The sequence below is a fragment of the Pyxicephalus adspersus genome, chromosome 2 (genome assembly GCF_032062135.1).
Source record: "Pyxicephalus adspersus chromosome 2, UCB_Pads_2.0, whole genome shotgun sequence".
Classification (NCBI taxonomy): domain Eukaryota; kingdom Metazoa; phylum Chordata; class Amphibia; order Anura; family Pyxicephalidae; genus Pyxicephalus; species Pyxicephalus adspersus.
In genome coordinates, this window is record NC_092859.1 from 159,738,933 (window position 1) to 159,756,903 (window position 17,971).

General features: G+C 42.5%; 1 protein-coding gene across 2 annotated transcripts; it reads right to left on the minus strand.

Annotated features, from left to right (window-relative positions):
• Window positions 1-21: 21 nt before the first annotated feature.
• POLD2 (DNA polymerase delta 2, accessory subunit) lies at window positions 22-15,732 on the minus strand. Of its 2 annotated transcripts, none has more exons than XM_072402908.1 (11): window positions 15,654-15,732; window positions 12,990-13,218; window positions 11,057-11,178; window positions 9,307-9,430; window positions 8,654-8,768; window positions 4,938-5,136; window positions 4,070-4,150; window positions 3,808-3,965; window positions 3,607-3,734; window positions 2,053-2,154; window positions 22-1,054 (listed from the first exon to the last, which is right to left on the minus strand). In XM_072402908.1, exons 2-11 carry the CDS (start codon window positions 13,207-13,209, stop codon window positions 912-914), a joined length of 1,392 nt encoding a protein of 463 aa, XP_072259009.1. In that variant the 5' UTR covers window positions 13,210-13,218; window positions 15,654-15,732; the 3' UTR covers window positions 22-911. The 2 variants fall into 2 exon arrangements, with proteins under 2 accessions (XP_072259009.1, XP_072259010.1); XM_072402909.1 differs by lacking the exon at window positions 15,654-15,732 and adding an exon at window positions 13,916-14,100.
• Between the last annotated feature and the right edge of the window lie 2,239 nt (window positions 15,733-17,971).

Consider the following 17,971-nt stretch of genomic DNA (forward strand, 5'->3'; position numbering starts at 1 on the left):
CCACCAATAACACAACTCACAAAGGTTTTAGGGACAGTTTTATTATCCCATTTGTATAAAAATACAAAATAAACAGTGCGTGGTAATGGTGAGATCAGTGATACAAGAAAAAGGATTTCCAGGCCAATGGCCTCACACATCATCTGCAATACAAAGCCCATTCAAAGGAATAAGCGGTGTGAGGAAAATTAACACATCACAAAGATGTAAATGGGCCCAAAAAGTGTAATAGAATTTTTTTTAATTAAGCAGTGATGTGACCTATGTCCATACCGCTGCTTTATCAGCGGTAATCAGCCCCAAAGTGCATGCAAAATGCTTCACCTGCCAAGGCATTTTCTTTGACCAATCTATATTTTGCCAGCCATGAATGAAGAAGAATCCCCAGTTCTGGGTTCACGTTAGTTTTTGTGTCATCTGCCGACCCAGAGAATAGCTGCACCAGAGAAAATTTTAAAGACATGAAGGAGTGATATCTGCTAACCCCAATCACTTATCCTTTGGGAGAGGAAGACATTGGGGGGGGGGTGATGGGGTGATAACTGGCCCAAAAAGTAGACAGGCAATCAGTTCATTCACATTGTGAAGGATGAATAGGGAAAAACTATTTTATTCAAGTAGCAAAAACTTAAAAAATCTCCCAATTAATTTCCTGGGTATTTATCTAGAAATAAAGTGATAAACTCTAATCATGAAGGAGAGATTTTAAGTCAAGAGATGTTTAGTGTCTGAATGGTTGTTTTCATTGTAATACAACAGCAAATATTTGTGTAGGACAGGCAGCGGTCTGGACATTGATACCTGTTTTACACTTTCCATTGTGTTCAGCATTTTCATGCCACTTTCTGACTTCCTTACTATCCAGGAGCTTTAGGTCATCTCAGTCTTACAGAAGAAGGGTATTTAGGAGGTCAGTCAAACGCCTCTTCATCTGCACTGAATCCAGAGAAGCTGATTGGCTGACATTGTAACGTGCGTAGGTTAACCAGGCAGGCGGTCTGTGTTTTGCTGAAGTCTGGAACGGTGAGCAATAAAACCCGTTGGCCCTCAGGACCTGTTGTAAACAGAGACTTGGTCAACAATCAGCACAATATATTTTCAAATATAAGCCTATTAAGAGTGTAGGCTGACCCCCCTTCCCATATATACCTGAGAATAAAAGGGTATAGCTAACCTATCCTCGTTCAAGCAGTTGGGGTTCCTTAAAGCAGCCAGTGCCCATCTACATTTTATTATAAGACCTACTTAGCCTTCTAATCACAATGAGCCCAAATTATTTATGACTAAAGCTGCTAGGAGATTGCACTACATTTGTAAAAAGCTACGAATCATAAAACTGCAGAGGAGACTCAGCAACTCAAACTAAATCAATCCCAGGATTCCAGTGACCTAAATATATAACAGAAATAAAAAATATCTGGAAGGGGCAAAACAACTTTGCTTATATTAGAGCAGTCTTCCTAACATGGGGGACCCCTAAAATACCTTTCAAGTCTCAGATGGCCAATATTTATATTATGGGTAGATAAACACGTCAGAGGATTCCCACAGGGATTGGTCTCAGACAAGAATCTGACCCGTGTACAGAGGCCGTTTCGAAAAAAGACTGCAATCGAAGTTAAGGGGAGAGAGCGCAGTGGGGTGCCACTCCGTCATTTTTCCCCCTCCTCCTACATAGAGCTGTACAGTGCTCGTTTATTCATCCTTCAGACTGTTTGTCTTTAAAAGATCGAAAGAACGTCAAAAACCTAGCGTGTGTACGTAGTCTTACATTGTTGCCAAATAGGAAGATTATCACCCTAACAGATAGCCAAATAAGTCACTGATCTAAGAGGCACAAACTTCTCATTGCTCTAGGAACCTCCTTAATGTATATATGATACACAATGAATACTCAGAGCAAATTGTATACGAAATGTTGATGATAGGGATATGAAGAAGAAAAAAAGAGGAGAAATTAGGAAATACTACAAAGATCCCACACAGTTTTAGGAAATAAAAAGAAATGCATTGGCTTTGACATGTATAATTTACAGAAAATGCACTACTTACCTTTGACCTCCTTACAGCTGAACTTGGGAGCACTTCCACAGAAATACACATGGGGACAGGTCTGAAGGATAAAAGGGTCCGATTTGTAAAAAGGGTAGCAACCTGCAGGAAAGGACAAAAGTCACATTCTGAATAAACACAACCTGCAATGTATTGTATGATAGAGAACGTGAAAAATAGGAGTAAGATATTCCAGATTGCCCACTCCCCATTTATAAAGTAAAATATACTAAAATAGCCTGTTTAAAGCAAAACTACACACTACTTGCTTGCTAATACATAGGCACTTAATTTATAGGGTAAAAACACAATATGTTATACAAATTAATTCTTAAAGTCATTAGATGTGACTGGTACCCCCCCTGTCCTCTTCAGTGCCGTTGTCATGGAAGGACGTGGTCGATGTGGGAATGACCTCATGTACAAGCTCATTGCCATTCAATACAGGGAGGAAGAATATTCCTGCTCTTAGTCTGGCTCCATACTATGCTACATCACTGCTTTTTGTAATTTTTTTGCAGTTTATTTTTGCATTAATTAGCTGGTTTACAGAATCTGACCCTGCATGCTCCATACTGCCCCGGCAACACAGAATGCTTAACTAAAAAGGCCGCCTACATCCTGCAGACTTTATGAAATAACAAACAATAATGTCAAACAATAAATGGCTTCCCATTATTACAAATACTGGTTAAAATGGATATAAAATGTTCAACAATATCATAAATAAGAAGATAGGATACTTAATGTTGCCCTATAGGAAGCAAAGAATAATATTCACTGACTCATTTAAAAACAAATGTCTGAGCCAAACAATATATTTCAAATGTTTCTGCAATACATGTCTGCATGTTCTGTGTAAAGTACAGGATAAAATAAGCTGACAAACATGCTCCTGCTGGACTGAAATCCCAAGCCCTGCCTGGTTTCTCTTGTTGGCACAGAACATCCCCCTCTTCATTACATAAGGAGTGATTTGTAGTCCACCAGTTGGGATTTCAGTACAGCAAAGTTCTGACCTCACCTAATATTTGTCAGGATTACCAGGAATTCTTCTATACTTTAAAGGTTTAAAACAAAATCTGCAATTGTTGGAGAGGTGCTCCCAATAGCTTTTATTATTATTTTATTATTATTTTGCCCTGACAGTAACTCATCTTGTTGTTTCTTTTGGATATAAACAGATTAACCTCTGGAAATCAGATGACACAATTATGTATGGACTGTCCACATATAGTTCACAAGTTAAGATTTCTTTGTAGCCGACAATGTAAAAACATAAAGTGGCGTATCAATGTTCATGAACCTCATCTGCAGTGCTGTTGCTCAGTGATCAATGTGCAGGAAATGTAAGAAAACTTACTAAGAATGAAGACTGTGAAAGCACCCACAATGCTGGATAATACTCAGGACATTCCAATGCTTGAAACTGGACAGTTAGATCTTTGCAGCAATGAACATATATGCTATAATACATGTTAATCAAGGCATGCGTGTGGTTCCCGATTCCATTAGCGTGTGCACAGAACTAACAACATACAGCGCTCTTCTTACCCAGTGTGTCTGGAGCAGTTGGACACAGATGTCCCACTTCTAATGTCCAATCCAGGATCTCCAGGTGATCCTCCATACTGCTGTACTTGAATATGTCAGAAATGTTTTGTCCGGATGAACCCAGAAACCTGTGAAGACAAGCTGTCACATTATGCTGTGCTATTTATGGTCAATACAGTATATGAAAGGGCAGAGATATACCTGACTCCATCAATGTCCGCTTCATAAGGGTTGGTTACCAGCTGAAGAGTGGAGTATGAAGCAGCCTGGGGAAACATACAGCGGTGGAGGGGCTGTTGCGGCAGGACGTAATTGGTTGGATCGAAGGCCCCGGGCATTACATCTACAAACACAGAGCCCTGCAGGCAGAAAATATTCTGATTACAAAGTTTTTTAATATTAGTTTGGTTGGTCATAACTGCCCCCCAAAAAAGATCCTATGATCACCCACAAAGAAGCTTACACTGAGCTGGAGAAGGATCTCATCCAGCATCTTCACCGCCTCCACACTGGCTGCTTGTGTCTTCTTACTGAGATATTTGGCCTAAAAATATAAAAAAAGGTCCAATGATGAGATTCTTCATTCAGGTTCCATGTATAAGGAAGTTTAAAGCTGACCTCCAGGCAACCAAAAAATATGAAACTGAAATACATACAAAGCAACAAGAACAAATTTATCTTCTTAAGATTTGCACTTTTTGCATTCAGTTTGTGACCTGTGTACCCCTGCCAATGGCATAAATAGGTTGCTGGCCTCAGATTCCCCTACTGTAGTTAGAGTGGAACGCTTTAAAAATTGGTGGTTCGGGCAGGCGGTTACTGCAGAAAGGGTTAGAATGTCTCTTCTGCAATAACTGTTTCTTAACTCCGATTGCTGCACCGCTGTCAAATTTTCCTTAGCTGTGCATGTGCAGTTCAGCGTTGGTTGCCATTAAAACTTGGCAATCCCAGCTTCCCCTGAACACGCCAGGAATTAATGATTTAAAATTAAGAATTAAAAAAATTGAGAAAAAAATGTAAGATGGCGCTGCAATAAAACAGGGATAGGTGAGTATTGTAGGTTTAATGACACTTTAGGCAATACTGCTTGGTCACCAATCTGCCCTCAGCCAGCAAACAATGAAGGAGAATTAGGACACAAATTAGATCTTCCCTCTGCTCTCTCCTCCTTCTAAGCAAGTCTAAACTGCTGAATAAAGTAATACAATCATGACTGGCCTCAATTTCCGAGTTCTGCTGGGAATGAGATTTCAATCGGTCTTTGTTACTAGTCAGGTATTTATACTGAATCCTATGAAAAAACACATTTCATTGTCTTTTTAAATGACTACCTTGTTTATGGAGTCCTTGTTCTGTGTGTTCTCGCTGAGCAGATTTCCAGCCAATATGACGCGAGATATCCGAGCTGCACAACCTTGTTCCTCTTCTGCACCAGCCTGTCCGGTCACCAGGTCCAAGAGCAGCTGAAGACCCAACAAGCTGTCCCCACTGGCTCCGCCCAGCCCCAAGCCTGATGTCAGCAGCACATACCTGCAGTAACAGGGCCAAAGACAGAAGATCTATAAAATTCTGGAAAAAACCCTGTAACAGATATTCAGCATATACCGAACAATAACAGAATAAGCTGAATGCATGTCTTGTGCTGATATGTAAGGCTACATACACACATCAGATGATTCTCGTCCGATATCGGCTCAGGGCTGATAAACGACTAGAATCTGGCGTGTGTACAACGCTCGTCTGATGTCGTTCATGGATCGCCGTTCCCCCCCCTGCCCTCTCTGTAGAGCAGAATGGCTCTGTATGTACAGCACTCAGTCTTTTGGCATTGAAAAGGATAGCGAAGGATTGTTTCAAACGACAATTATTGAACGTGTGTATGCAGTCCACAAGAAAGGGTTTGTTTATATTACCTGTGATTTAGGTGGAATTATACTTACCTTACTCTATCACCCACCTGCAGTGCTTAGACAAGGACAATGTCACTGCCTTTCCAGGCTACGAAACCCAGGCTGCGTTCACATGAAATTTTACCCGCTCTTTTTTAAAAAGAATCAACACAGAATAATAATAATTCTATGCAGAGGGGCATGAAAAGTAAAGCAAGGGTTAACACTAACACTTTTACGTTTCATTTTTCACCTAACTATATAGAGAAAGCTCCACTTTGAGATATAAAAAGATAATCTATGCACACAATATGCCCACACATAGGTTTAATAACACTTCCCAGTGCTGAGGCTTTGAAATCTGCAGAGCAGTGGCCTCTTACATACCCACTTTAGTTAATCCGAGTGTGGTCATGGACCCCTAACATCCCATCTGAGCAAACTGTACATGTGTGTTTGATTACACAACTGCTCATTTACAAATCCCTCATGAAAAGCCTTTCTTTGTACTTTTCCAGAGTGAACACAAGTTTATTCCTCCATAAAATTAGGCAGAAATCCAAAACTTTTCAAACACGCCATACCCTGTGTTTATTTCTAAAGCTTAACACAAATCATAGGCCCATTTGATGACATTTAAATACTGCAGGCTCCTATACATAAAATTCTGCTGGTGGAAATATAGCTCTATAAATGTAATTATGAAAAACAATCATATGGCAATTATCTGTCACTTTAGCTGACATTAGCTGATGGAAGTCGGATATAAAGGATACTGGTTGATGGTGACAATATGACAGCTAGCAGTGTTATGTGCATTTAGTTTTTTTAAAGTAAAAATAATGACAATGATCCAAGAAATGACAACTGGTGAATCTGTGCCATGGTCATGGTCTACAAGGCTCATTTCATCCCGTCGCAGCAAAGCACAGGAGTGTTCCTGTGCTCGTTTGCATTGACTGGTTCCTCCAGCACAGCTGTATGAGAGATCCTTTCACATATTCAATGTCTACCAAGAGTGTGAAGGGGTCCCTGTTGGGTGAAGATACCTGGGACCCTTGTGCAGCTGCTCATGCTGCAACTCCATAAGCCCTCCCCTGCTGAAAGCACCTTCAACAGACATGCAAGAATTAGAACTGGACCTTGAAGCCGTGGAAGAAAGTAGTCTGATCAGGCAATTTTTAGATCCTGTGAATGGCCAAGTAGGAGGAAAGTGATAGTGATAGAGAAGACGAAAGACTGGGGATCCACTGCTAACAACTTGATGCCAGATACCATAAGACACCCTCACAAGTTTTGGAAGTCTATGCCTTGATGGATCAGAACAGTTTTTGCAGCACAAGGAGGATTTATCTAATAATAGGTCACTGGGCATTTTATATTTTGGATCAATGTACAGAGTAATGAATTAATTGAGAACAGGTATGCCTGGAAGTAGTTGATTGTTCTCTGATGATTAGCTGCGTAGTAAAAGCCTAGGGGGACTCTTTCACTGGAGCATCACATGACTGTGACTTTGGGATAGTAAAAATTGTTTTTGTTTGTACTGCCAACAACTAGTTAGATGGTATAGAAGGATGGGTACTGTTATCCCAGAGCTCAGCTTTAATATAATTATATAAAAGGCTGAAGGTACCTATTTCTTTGTGAAATGGTCACATACATTTTCCTAGGATGTGGATACTCTCATTGTACCAATTAGATTTGATGTATTGTATTAACTGTCCTTATTTTGAACCTGCTTTTGCTAGTCCAAACCTTTTTGTTGGTGGGTGTCTAAACCAGTACGCTTTGTATATGAACTATTTTCCTTCACAGGAATTAAATCTTTCACCTACTTGCACAAACCTTGAGCCTTGCCCTCAAACAAAATGTTTCAATATATGCAGATTAGACATTATTTGCAAGCTTTACTAAGAAATCATGATAGCTCCCCTCTGCAAATATCAGCCTCTACGCGATACTTGTTCGCATATACACCCGCAATACATGTTTAAGTGGGAGGATGACCTAAATTCTAATGTTGATTCTGAGAGATGATATGATATCTGGCAAGCCATTGCTAATGCTCGCCTAATATTACTGCTCAAGAAAATGCTAAATATTTCGATGGTACTTACCACTTCATTGGACAGCTAAATTTGTCCCAGATGGAACCTTGCATTGTTTTAGAGCCTGTGTAGGTTTTGGTACTTATCGCCACACCCGGTGGGACTGTCCAGTTGTTTGTCGACTTTGGATTAGGGTATACAACAGGACCCCAGGGGAGCACTACCTCACATGCCAAACCCATCTTTAACAAAGCAGCAGCGCAAACTCATCACATGTATATTTTTAGCTACCCGTCAAACCATAGCGGCAGCTTGGAGAAAGCCTACCCTTATCTTTTCAGCAGTCATATCTCGGGTATCTGACACTATGGTATTAGAAAAGATGACTGCTGTAGCTAACGATACTGTCACTAAATTCTATAAAGTTTGATTCTCCAGATTTAGATTGCAGACTCTTGCAGCTTTAACTCTTTTTGTATTGTCATCCCCTTAATTTAAGTTTGAAGACGAACCTTTTTAATGTTACCCATGATTACTTTTGTTTGTATTTTTTTCTTTGTTTTTGTGTTAATGGTATTGAAGATGATTCTGTCACTTTTTTTCTTTTTCTGTATGTTTATACTTTCATATGTATGACTTTTTTGAAAAACTAATAAAAATGTATTGAAATAAAAAAGAATTGTTGTATCCATCCTATTGTTAAACTATAATTGGTAATTACTGAATGATCTTAGCTCTAGGTGCTCTGGGAGAATCGAACCTAAAAATAATAAATTCAACTAAACGATCAACATGTGGATAGTGAATCAGGATAGGAGATGTCTGTACTCCCATAAACATGTCACAACTTTAGAGATTTAGGGACAAATGAAAAGCTACAGAAATCATCCGACGAGTCTCTGCATGTGCCCAGTTCTGGCTGCAGAACTACTGTGGTTTCTGGTGCTTAGGAAAGCAGATATGTCTGTATGAAAGTACATTTGTGTATAACTTACATGTGTCAGCAAAAACTGTGAAACGACAGTCTGCCAGACGCCCACAACCATCACCCCAGGCCTCCAAATAAATCATCACATGATACGTGAGTAATATCGGTGGGGGACTTACCTGTCCTCACTCAGTTCTGGCAGAGGAGTCTGTGGGGGGAGAGAGGCCAAGCAAAAGTCTTCCACCGTGAACACTCCAGCTTCACCCTCTGAACCGAGGACTGCAATAACAGCACCTAGAGGGGTTCAGGAATAAGAATAGAACATGAGAATCTGTCAGTGTGATGTACAGCAAAGATCGATACAATCAACACGTTACCTAAAAAAAATAGACAAATCTATGGGCAGAGAGAAAGAAAAAAGGTTCCGTAAATATCTCCCTCTCAGACAAAAGGAAGTGCTTTGTCCATCGTCATAACACCTATACTCCCAAATAAAAATTTGTATTTATTCAATGTACAAATATAAAATTCTTTACATTCAGAGCTTGATTCCTCGCTTTGCACAATGCTGTGTGTTTATTACTACAACATTACCAGTATCTGAGAATGCACACAGATGAATGTTAATAAACCATTGCATTATGGGATTGAACCCCCAGCATTGCACATAAACCATATAAAAAAAGTTATCAGATTTTATGAATATTAAAAACAGAGAATTACTAGGCTCCGAGATTGGACATGGTTTGGTTGGAGTACAAGGTACAGAAAGGTTAAAGGTGACATTTCTTTGCCACAACTGTTAATGAAAAGTCTGATGAGAAATACCAACCTGTCACAAACTTCTGTACATCAGTGGCCCCGTCCAGCTTAATCCTCTGCAGTTCATCCTCCAGTATGAGCTCGTCTGAGTCACTAATATATTTTTGTCTAGGCGGCTGAGGCAGTAGATTGTGCTGCAAAGATAAAAAGAAATTTGTATAAGACCCAGACAGCCGTTAGTAAATCATTTTTATTATTAAGCAGGATTTATATAGCGCCAACATATTACGCATCAGGTAGGTGAGTGGGATAAGAACTGTTGAGGGATTTGAAGGCAAAGTACAGGAGATTAATTTGATTCTAAGGATACACTACAATGCAGCACACGTAAAAAAAGCAACCACCCAATAACGTAAGGGTGATGGGTGGTCAGGAATAACACAAGAAAGCTAAAGGTGTCACAGTCACAATGAATAATGATCATTCTCAAGGTCTACGACAATCCAATCCAATGGAAAATGATTTGCAGCTTTCATTCCGGTGCCGGGTTAATCTCATATGTTTGTTTTCAACTCTATCTACATGCTAAGAACGAATAAATGGTTCCAGAGTCATGGTTTGCACATTTACCTGTCCTTTTACAACAATTAAACAACAAACTTATTTTTGCAGTTTGGATCTGTAACTGAATTAAAGTCTTGTGGTCAGCACCACACATTCCTCAAAGTAAAAAATTGTAATATATGTGTTTTCAGAGCTAAATCAGATAAAATATTCTTAGGACTCCACAGGAATGTCTAGTTACTTGTACAAATAGTAACAGAGAACACGAAGATGATTTTCATTAGGAAGCTGGAACAAAATCTGCTATTATCTGTTTGGAGAGTTAGACTGCCATCCTCTGGGAATAATCAGAAATTACACAAAGACAACTACATCAATGTTTATCAGAAAGTAAGTAATCTGTTATGATTATTACACAGTATTTATATAGCGCCGACATAATACACAGTGCTGTACAAAGTCCATAGTCATGTCACTAGTTGTCCCTCAAAGGGGCTCACAATCTAATGCCCCCCCATAGTCATATGTCTTTATTCTAGTCCTAGGTTAATTTGGGGGAAAGCCAATTAACCTAACTGCATGTATTTGGAAGGTGGGAGGAAACTGGAGTACCCGGAGGAAACCCACACAGACACGGGGAGAACTTGCAAACTCCATGCTGATAGTGTCCTGGCTGAGATTTCAACCTGGGACCCAGCGCTGCAAAGCCTGGAGTGATAAACAATAAGCCACCGTGCTGCCTTATGCAATGCATGGTAACTACCAACAACGGTCCAAGCTTGAAGAATATGGGGCTCTGTAGTGGTTGGTTTGCCTGGGTATGAGGCAGCAGGGTACACTATAGGAAGGCATGAAGGCAGAAGCAGTTGCTGGATACACTTTCAGATGTTTTGTGGAGCCCATTCACCAGAACTTTTTTTGTAACACAAGAGGGCCCGTGATACAATTAGCAGTGCTCTCCCCGGCACCTTTTAGTGGGGCGTCCTACTCGGCAATTTTCAGTAACCACTCGGCTGATTTTGGGTGGTTACTGAAAAGTTGGGTCACAATGCAGGGGCTGCCACCACCTACAGCTTCTTCCCAGCCGGCTTAAAAACATTTCTGGGTTGAGCACTGCATTAGGCAGGCTGTGTAATGTTTCATCTGATCAGTATATATGTAACAGTGACCTTTCCAACTGTAAAGCATGGAGTGTTGATGGTTTAAAGGTTTCTAACATTAGAATAATCATTTTATGTATTGAGAGAACATTTTACCTCCTCACTGATTTCCCTCAGAATTGATGGCTGGAGGTCCATAGATTTAAAGAGAGTCCCCACCACACAGCACCTCTCTGCGCCCTGAAGCTCACACAGCTTCCGCACGGTTATATCCTCACCTGCATATAAAACAAAAAAACAGTAACTACACAACAATAGGATATAGAAATAAATCCATATGCAAGTAGATGAAATGTAATAATTATTTCATTGCTGAATTCATAGATAAAAGCAAAAATGTGTCGTTCAGGAACTGCAACTAAAAGATATTATAAACTTTTATTGTAAAAATAAGAGAAGATTAATGGTCAGGGTAGTGAGGTGTCCAGCCAACGGAGGGTGGAGGTTAAGTGTACGGAGGGAGGGGAGGTAGGTGAAGGGTACGGAGGGAGGGGAGGTAGGTGAAGGGTACGGAGGGAGGGGAGGTAGGTGAAGGGTACGGAGGGAGGGGAGGTAGGTGAAGCGTACGGAGGGAGGGGAGGTAGGTACGGAGGGAGGGGAGGTAGGTGAAGCGTACGGAGGGAGGGGAGGTAGGTGATGCGTACGGAGGGAGGGGAGGTAGGTGAAGCGTACGGAGGGAGGGGAGGTAGGTGATGTCAGTGTTCTCCCCAGCCTAGTTGTTCCTAGTTGTTTGTTCTGTCTGATGACAGCTGGGAGCCACTGCAGGGTGGTGTGCCCGGCTTAAAGGGGCTGAGGAGAACACTGGCCGGTAGCGAAGAGGTCACCAGCAGGTGAGGCTTCTGGGTAGGGGTGTCTGTCAGAGTTGGGTGATAATGACCAAAGAGGAATGGGTGTCAGCAGTGGGTGAGGTGTATGGAAAGATGTATTTCCAGAATAGAATGCAATGAGGGGTGGGATGGATGGGGGGTTAGAGGACGGCTTTGTTGTGAAGGGTGCTTTGGAGGAAGGTAGAGGGTAGAATGACCTGTAAGTGAGGATGAGATGTGGGCCGGGAAGGGTCTCTAAGAGGTTGGGGTGTCTCTGCAGAAAAGAAGAAGGTGAAGTGGGTGGAGGGATGGCTCCGTAAGGCAGGTGAGGTATGTGGCTTGGATTCTTAGGTGAGTGGCATGCAGTCTTCGTAGGACCCTGGTAACAACTAGTGGCAGGGACAGGTGAGTGAAGAGGGTGCAGGGACTAGATATGCGGTGAGGAGGGTCTGGGAGTGATGTGCATGGTAATGGATTCTGTAAAGGGAGGTTGAGTGCCTGGTGTGAAATCCCGGTAAGGATGGATGAGAGGTGCGATGGACGTATGCTGGGTGACTATGTGGGAAGGGGAGCGCTGGATTGGTGCAGAGCACTGGGAGAGGAGATTAGAGGGGAGGGAGAGTAGGCACCTTATTACAGTAATGATTGAGTGTGGGGAGTGATTGGGGGGGTCACCTACCTCCCCTGCCTCAATAGAGCCGAAAGAGAGACAAAATCTCTATCAGAGTCTCTATTCCCCTCGAGGTAAAACAAAACCCTCAACAGAAAATAAAAGTATTCTGTGTTCTCATACGCTGCTCTCTCTTCTAGTCTCACCAGATTTGGAGTCAGATTTATTGATGTCATGTCTGTGCTGCTCTCTGTTCTCCTTGCTGGGGGCTCTTACGTTAGGAAGCAAAGCCCCGCCTCCACAAAGATGGCCGCCTCCAAATAGTGGCTGAATACAGAACAATGTTAAGTAACAGGAGAAAGATCAGCTTTAGTGAGACCACCCCATGCCTTAGGAAAGGAGGCCCCCTTAAGCAGGAAGTGTTGTAAAAACAAACCTAACACTTCCTGCCCCGGGGTGCCAACGCTGCCACTCCATAGGTAGTCAGTGAGTGAGAGATCTAATGAAAGGAAATCTGCAATATCTGACATTGTTATTCTTGTGTTCAGACCCCTTGAAATTCAGTTTATCCCCAGCCCACTCCTGTTATTACATGTACATGCAGCAAGCTCACCCCACTTCTTCTTGGCACGTTCCACCAGGAGCGGCCTCATCTGTAACAGTCTGGTGGCATAGATGTGGGCATATTGGCGGGTGAAGCTGCGCTCCCCCAAACGATAGGTTTCTGAGCAGTTGGAATATTGATCATTGGAGACTCTTGTGAAGGTGGAGGAGACCTCAGATGGGGGTGTCAGGAGCCCGGGGCCCTTTCCGATGGATAAATCTGTGAACATGGTGCCAACCTGCAGAAGAGAGGACAATAAAATCACTACAACTATTGGAATAATAAATATTTTCCCAGAAAGCTGCGCTGTGCGAGAAGACCGGCGCCATACTGAGATTATAATATTGTTTTTATTTGCCCTGCAGCCACATAAAATTCGTATTTATTATGTTTTGCCCCGTAAATTATTAATATTATTGCTTCAAAATCAATGCAAAGGGGGAGCCCCATATGCCACCAACTTGTCATGTACCTGGCAGACCGGTGACTGTTGTTACAGTACATATCAGGCTGTTATAAAATGTTTATGTTATAGTTGATATTATAAATGATATTTGTGTTCTTGATCAAGCAGACCATGTTCCAAGAAACGCGTTGAACTATTCAAAGCCTATCTATAATATTCATGTATGTTTTTAACAAAGTTTTATTATTATGTGTTAATAAATTATTATAATATGAGAATGCTTTATTGAGTTAGATATTGTTAGGGGAATTATCCAGCCTTTCCATTGGCTGATGACTATTACATCAGGACCGCCCCCTGATATCCGCCAACCAGGTGAAAGGTGGGCTGTTATAGAACCTGATATGTACAATGACAACTGTGAGGTCCCCTTCCCACCTGGAACCTGATGACAACAATAACACCCGGGGCTTCGTGTGAAATTGTCTTCAAAGCAATGACAGATTTATTATAAGATATTTACACTCACCGGACACTTTATTAGGTACCTCTATTCACCTGCTTTTCAGCGTCATTATCTAATCAGCCAATCACATGGCAGCGTGTCATCATTGTCCAGCTGTTCAAATGGAGCATCAGAATGAAGAAAAACGGTAATTTAGGTGACGCTGGATCTGGAATGGTTGTTGGTGCCAGGCTGAGCATGGTCTGAGAAAGGGAAAATACCCAGTGAGGGGCAGTTCTCCGGGTGAAAATGTCTTGTTGAGGTCAGAGGTGAATGGTAGCAGCTGAAAGGCAACAGGAAGTCCAATACCTCCTCCTACAGAAGAGATCTCTGAGTGGACAACAAGTCCTTGGAGCAGATGGACTACAGCAGCAGATCACACCACAGTGACCTCAGGGTACAATTCCCACGGGGCCACTGAATACGGACAAGATTGGAAGAACATTGCCTGGTCTGAGGAGTCTCAATATCTGCTGTGACATTTTCAGATTCATCCTCTCTGGTGTCACCGGTCCAGGCTGGTGGTGGTGGTGTCATGGTGGGGGTATTTTCGTGGCACACGTTGGGCCCCTTAGTACCCCCTGACCATGGTATGGTATGTCCTTCCCTTTATGGCCGCAGTGTCCCCATCTTCTGATACTTCCTGCAGGATATCACGGCGTGTCACAAAGCTCAGATCATCTCAGACCACTTTTTTTAATACGACAATGGGGTCACCGGTGCCCCCGTAGTCACCGGATCTCCATCCAATAGAGGCCCCCCGGGGTGGTGGATGGGAGATTCCCTTCATGGAGGTGCAGATAAACCTGCAGCCATTGTGTGATGTCATCACGTCAGTATGGAGCAAATCCCTGAGCAATAATTCCGGGCCCTGGGGTAATGGGTGCCAGGGGGAATGATGGCAAGGGGTCCAACCCGGCACCGGCAGGGTGTACCTAATAAAGCGGCCACTGAGAGTAGACATCAATCTAACACCCCCCACAAAGAGAACCTGTCACTGCAAAGAAGGATATACAGGCCTGAATGTATCACAATGCTCAGCTACACTGCCCACAGACATTCACCGAACACATTCACCAAACAAATATCGCGTTGTGACACATCGTGCCATCTGATTGGGTGTGCAGTGCTTTAGTGGACCACTAACCAATGAGATTGGGGGCTGCCACTGCGCTAATTGTTGATTCTCCAATCCCATGTCATGTGGGTACCCAGGAGGCTACAGGATTCACCTATCCTGAATCAGGGAATGAGAAGGGGTGGGGCCTAAAAGGATGCAATAAAAGGGAGGGGCTTGGAAGAAATAAATGGGCGTGGTAATATACAGCGGCGGGGATTGGAAGAAATATTAGGGATTTACCTTTGGGATTTACAGGGAGAGTGGGTGGTGCATTATAAAAGGGGCGGAGCTGGAAGATAAATATGGGCGGGGTCAAAAAAATAAAAGCCTGGCTGCAGGGTACATCAGAGCTCCCCCTAGTGGTTGACACATCCACTACATATAACAGAATATAAAGGACACAGAAATCTACAGATTCAATATTATTCCCTGCAATAAAAAGTGGTAACGAAATATAATAAATACACTCAGGATAACGTGTAATGTCAGATTGGGACGATGATATTCTGAGCCCCCTCAGGACGGGCACATGTTCCTTGGGCAATGGGGGAGATAAATAGGAGGACACACGTCACATCAGAAGGACATCACAAACCATGACAGCTCCCCCTCCCCGCTGTGTTATCAGCTCCAAGTTCTCACCTCAGCTCACCTCCCGCCACCACAGATCTCCTTTCAGCTGTCCCGCCGTGAGCTGCCGCCGTGTCGTCATCACCAGAAGACTTGGATAGCGAGCCGCCATATTGGAAAAGGGCATATAAGTATTTATTGTTATGACGTCATCGCCGAGACATGAATGGCAAACCGCCATGTTGGAGAAGGGAGAATGGGTGATAGTCATGATATACTATGTACGTGGGGCTGGTCTTGTCAACAGAGATGCCAAACACATTTTTTTTATTGAGAAGATAGAAAAAAATAAATGCACTTTACATAATATAAATTAGTTGTGCAATATTTATAACAATTTTATGACAGCAGTGCCATCAATTGTAAACTGCAATGTAACCTAAAAGTGTTGGCCCAGCTACACTTGGAACAGGACGTGTGATTTCTGGGTCACCCAATTTATTTTGGACTTTGTTATTTGGGCGCCTTCTCCCCTGAAATCCATTATTGAGCAGCGTCTGTGATTAATTCTGAGTCCTTTCATCAATGACCAGCTCATCCCTGACCGGTCCCGGCCTTCAGCCATAACACTGACTGTAAGGACCACCAGGCCTCACATATATTGCAACAAGTGTGTGCTGGACCAATGAAAGTAGGGACCACACGCTTGTACTGTAACATTTACAAAAAGAACTACAACTCCCAGAGTGTTCTGTAACACTGACATGTCCTGATGTGTACTTCAACACTGACAGCAAGGACTACAAGTCCCAGCATGCATCTCAACACAGACAATAGGGACTACAAGCTCCAGCGTGTACCGTAACCCTGATAATAAGGACTACGATTCCCACTGTGTACTATAACACCGATAAGCCCTTATCTGCTGCTATTATTATTATTATTATTATTAATAATATTATTTTTATTAATAAACAGGATTTATATAGCGCCAACATATTATGCAGTGCTGTACATTAAATAGGGGTTACAAATGACAGACTAATACAGACCGTGACACAGGAGGAGGAGAGGACCCTGCCCCGAAGAGCTTACAATCTAGGAGGTGGGGGAAGTATCACACAATAGGAGGAGATATGGAATGGTGGGAAGTATCAGTGGGTCCAGGGTTTTCTTGGGTCCGTTTCCCATATGAAGAATCTTTATTGCTCCGGTGCCAAACCCAAAGACCTCATGCAGTCTGTATTCCCTCACCAAGCTCCTTTCTCATGGCAGTAAAGGTGAAATATTCCGGGTTCAGATAGTGACACAGCTTTTATTTCTATCCGATATTTCTGTGCTTTCCATTCTCTTTTTATATTTTAAGTTTATTTTCTCTTTTAGAATAGATTTTGCTCACAGGGAGGGAGCACAAATGGGGAGGGATTGATTTATAAAGGAGGTGTAATAATCCTAAACTCTAGAACCCTCAAATATTATTCCTCCACACTATGACACCCAGTCTACAACGTTACTATAGGATGTCTGCAGTCTCTGACCGTCTCCTGTACAATGTCTGCAGTCTCTGACCATCTCCCGTACTATGTCTGCGGTCTCTGACCGTCTCCTGTACAATGTCTGCAGTCCTGACCGTCTCCCGTACTATGTCTGCAGTCTCTGACCGTCTCCTGTACCTGACCGTCTCCTGTACTATGTCTGCAGTCTCTGACCGTCTAATGTACAATGTCTGCAGTCTCTGATGATGTCACCCCCTATACTCTCTCCCTTCCCCTGGTTCAGGATCTTCAGCCATGGTGACTGGCTAGGCTGGATTGTAACACCCGCACATGCACACAGGATTTTATTCAGTTGGGTATTCTATGTATTGTATGAGCTCCATGTAAAATCTACAGAAGATTGTGAACAAGCTGACAATTATTTTTTTTTAATATTGCAGAAGAGATGTACAAACATAGAGCCGGCCTGGTCACTACTTCCCTTTATAATTCCACATGAAGCCCCAAACACTCTCTAAAAACTTGCTGAGATGATTGTGAAAGTCTCAGGTAACAATCCAGCACCTGTACACATGTCCCCGGTCATCATTTACTGATTGGCTATTCCAGATCTGTCCAACAGCCAATGAGCACCATTGTTTGATACAGCAGGCACCTCCCACTCATCCTCTCCCCTCCCCTGAGGAGCTCATAAGTTCTACTGTCACTGGAAAAGATTACTAACAATCATCTCCAGCAGCCAATATTTGCTGTGTGTCACCTCCGGGTCACCATAAGAACCTTATAATAATACAAAATGATATTTCAGTGACCGCTCATATATCTGTCAGTACAGGATTTTCTTCTGACCTGGGAACACCAATACCAAACATTTACATCATTCACCTCCAATAT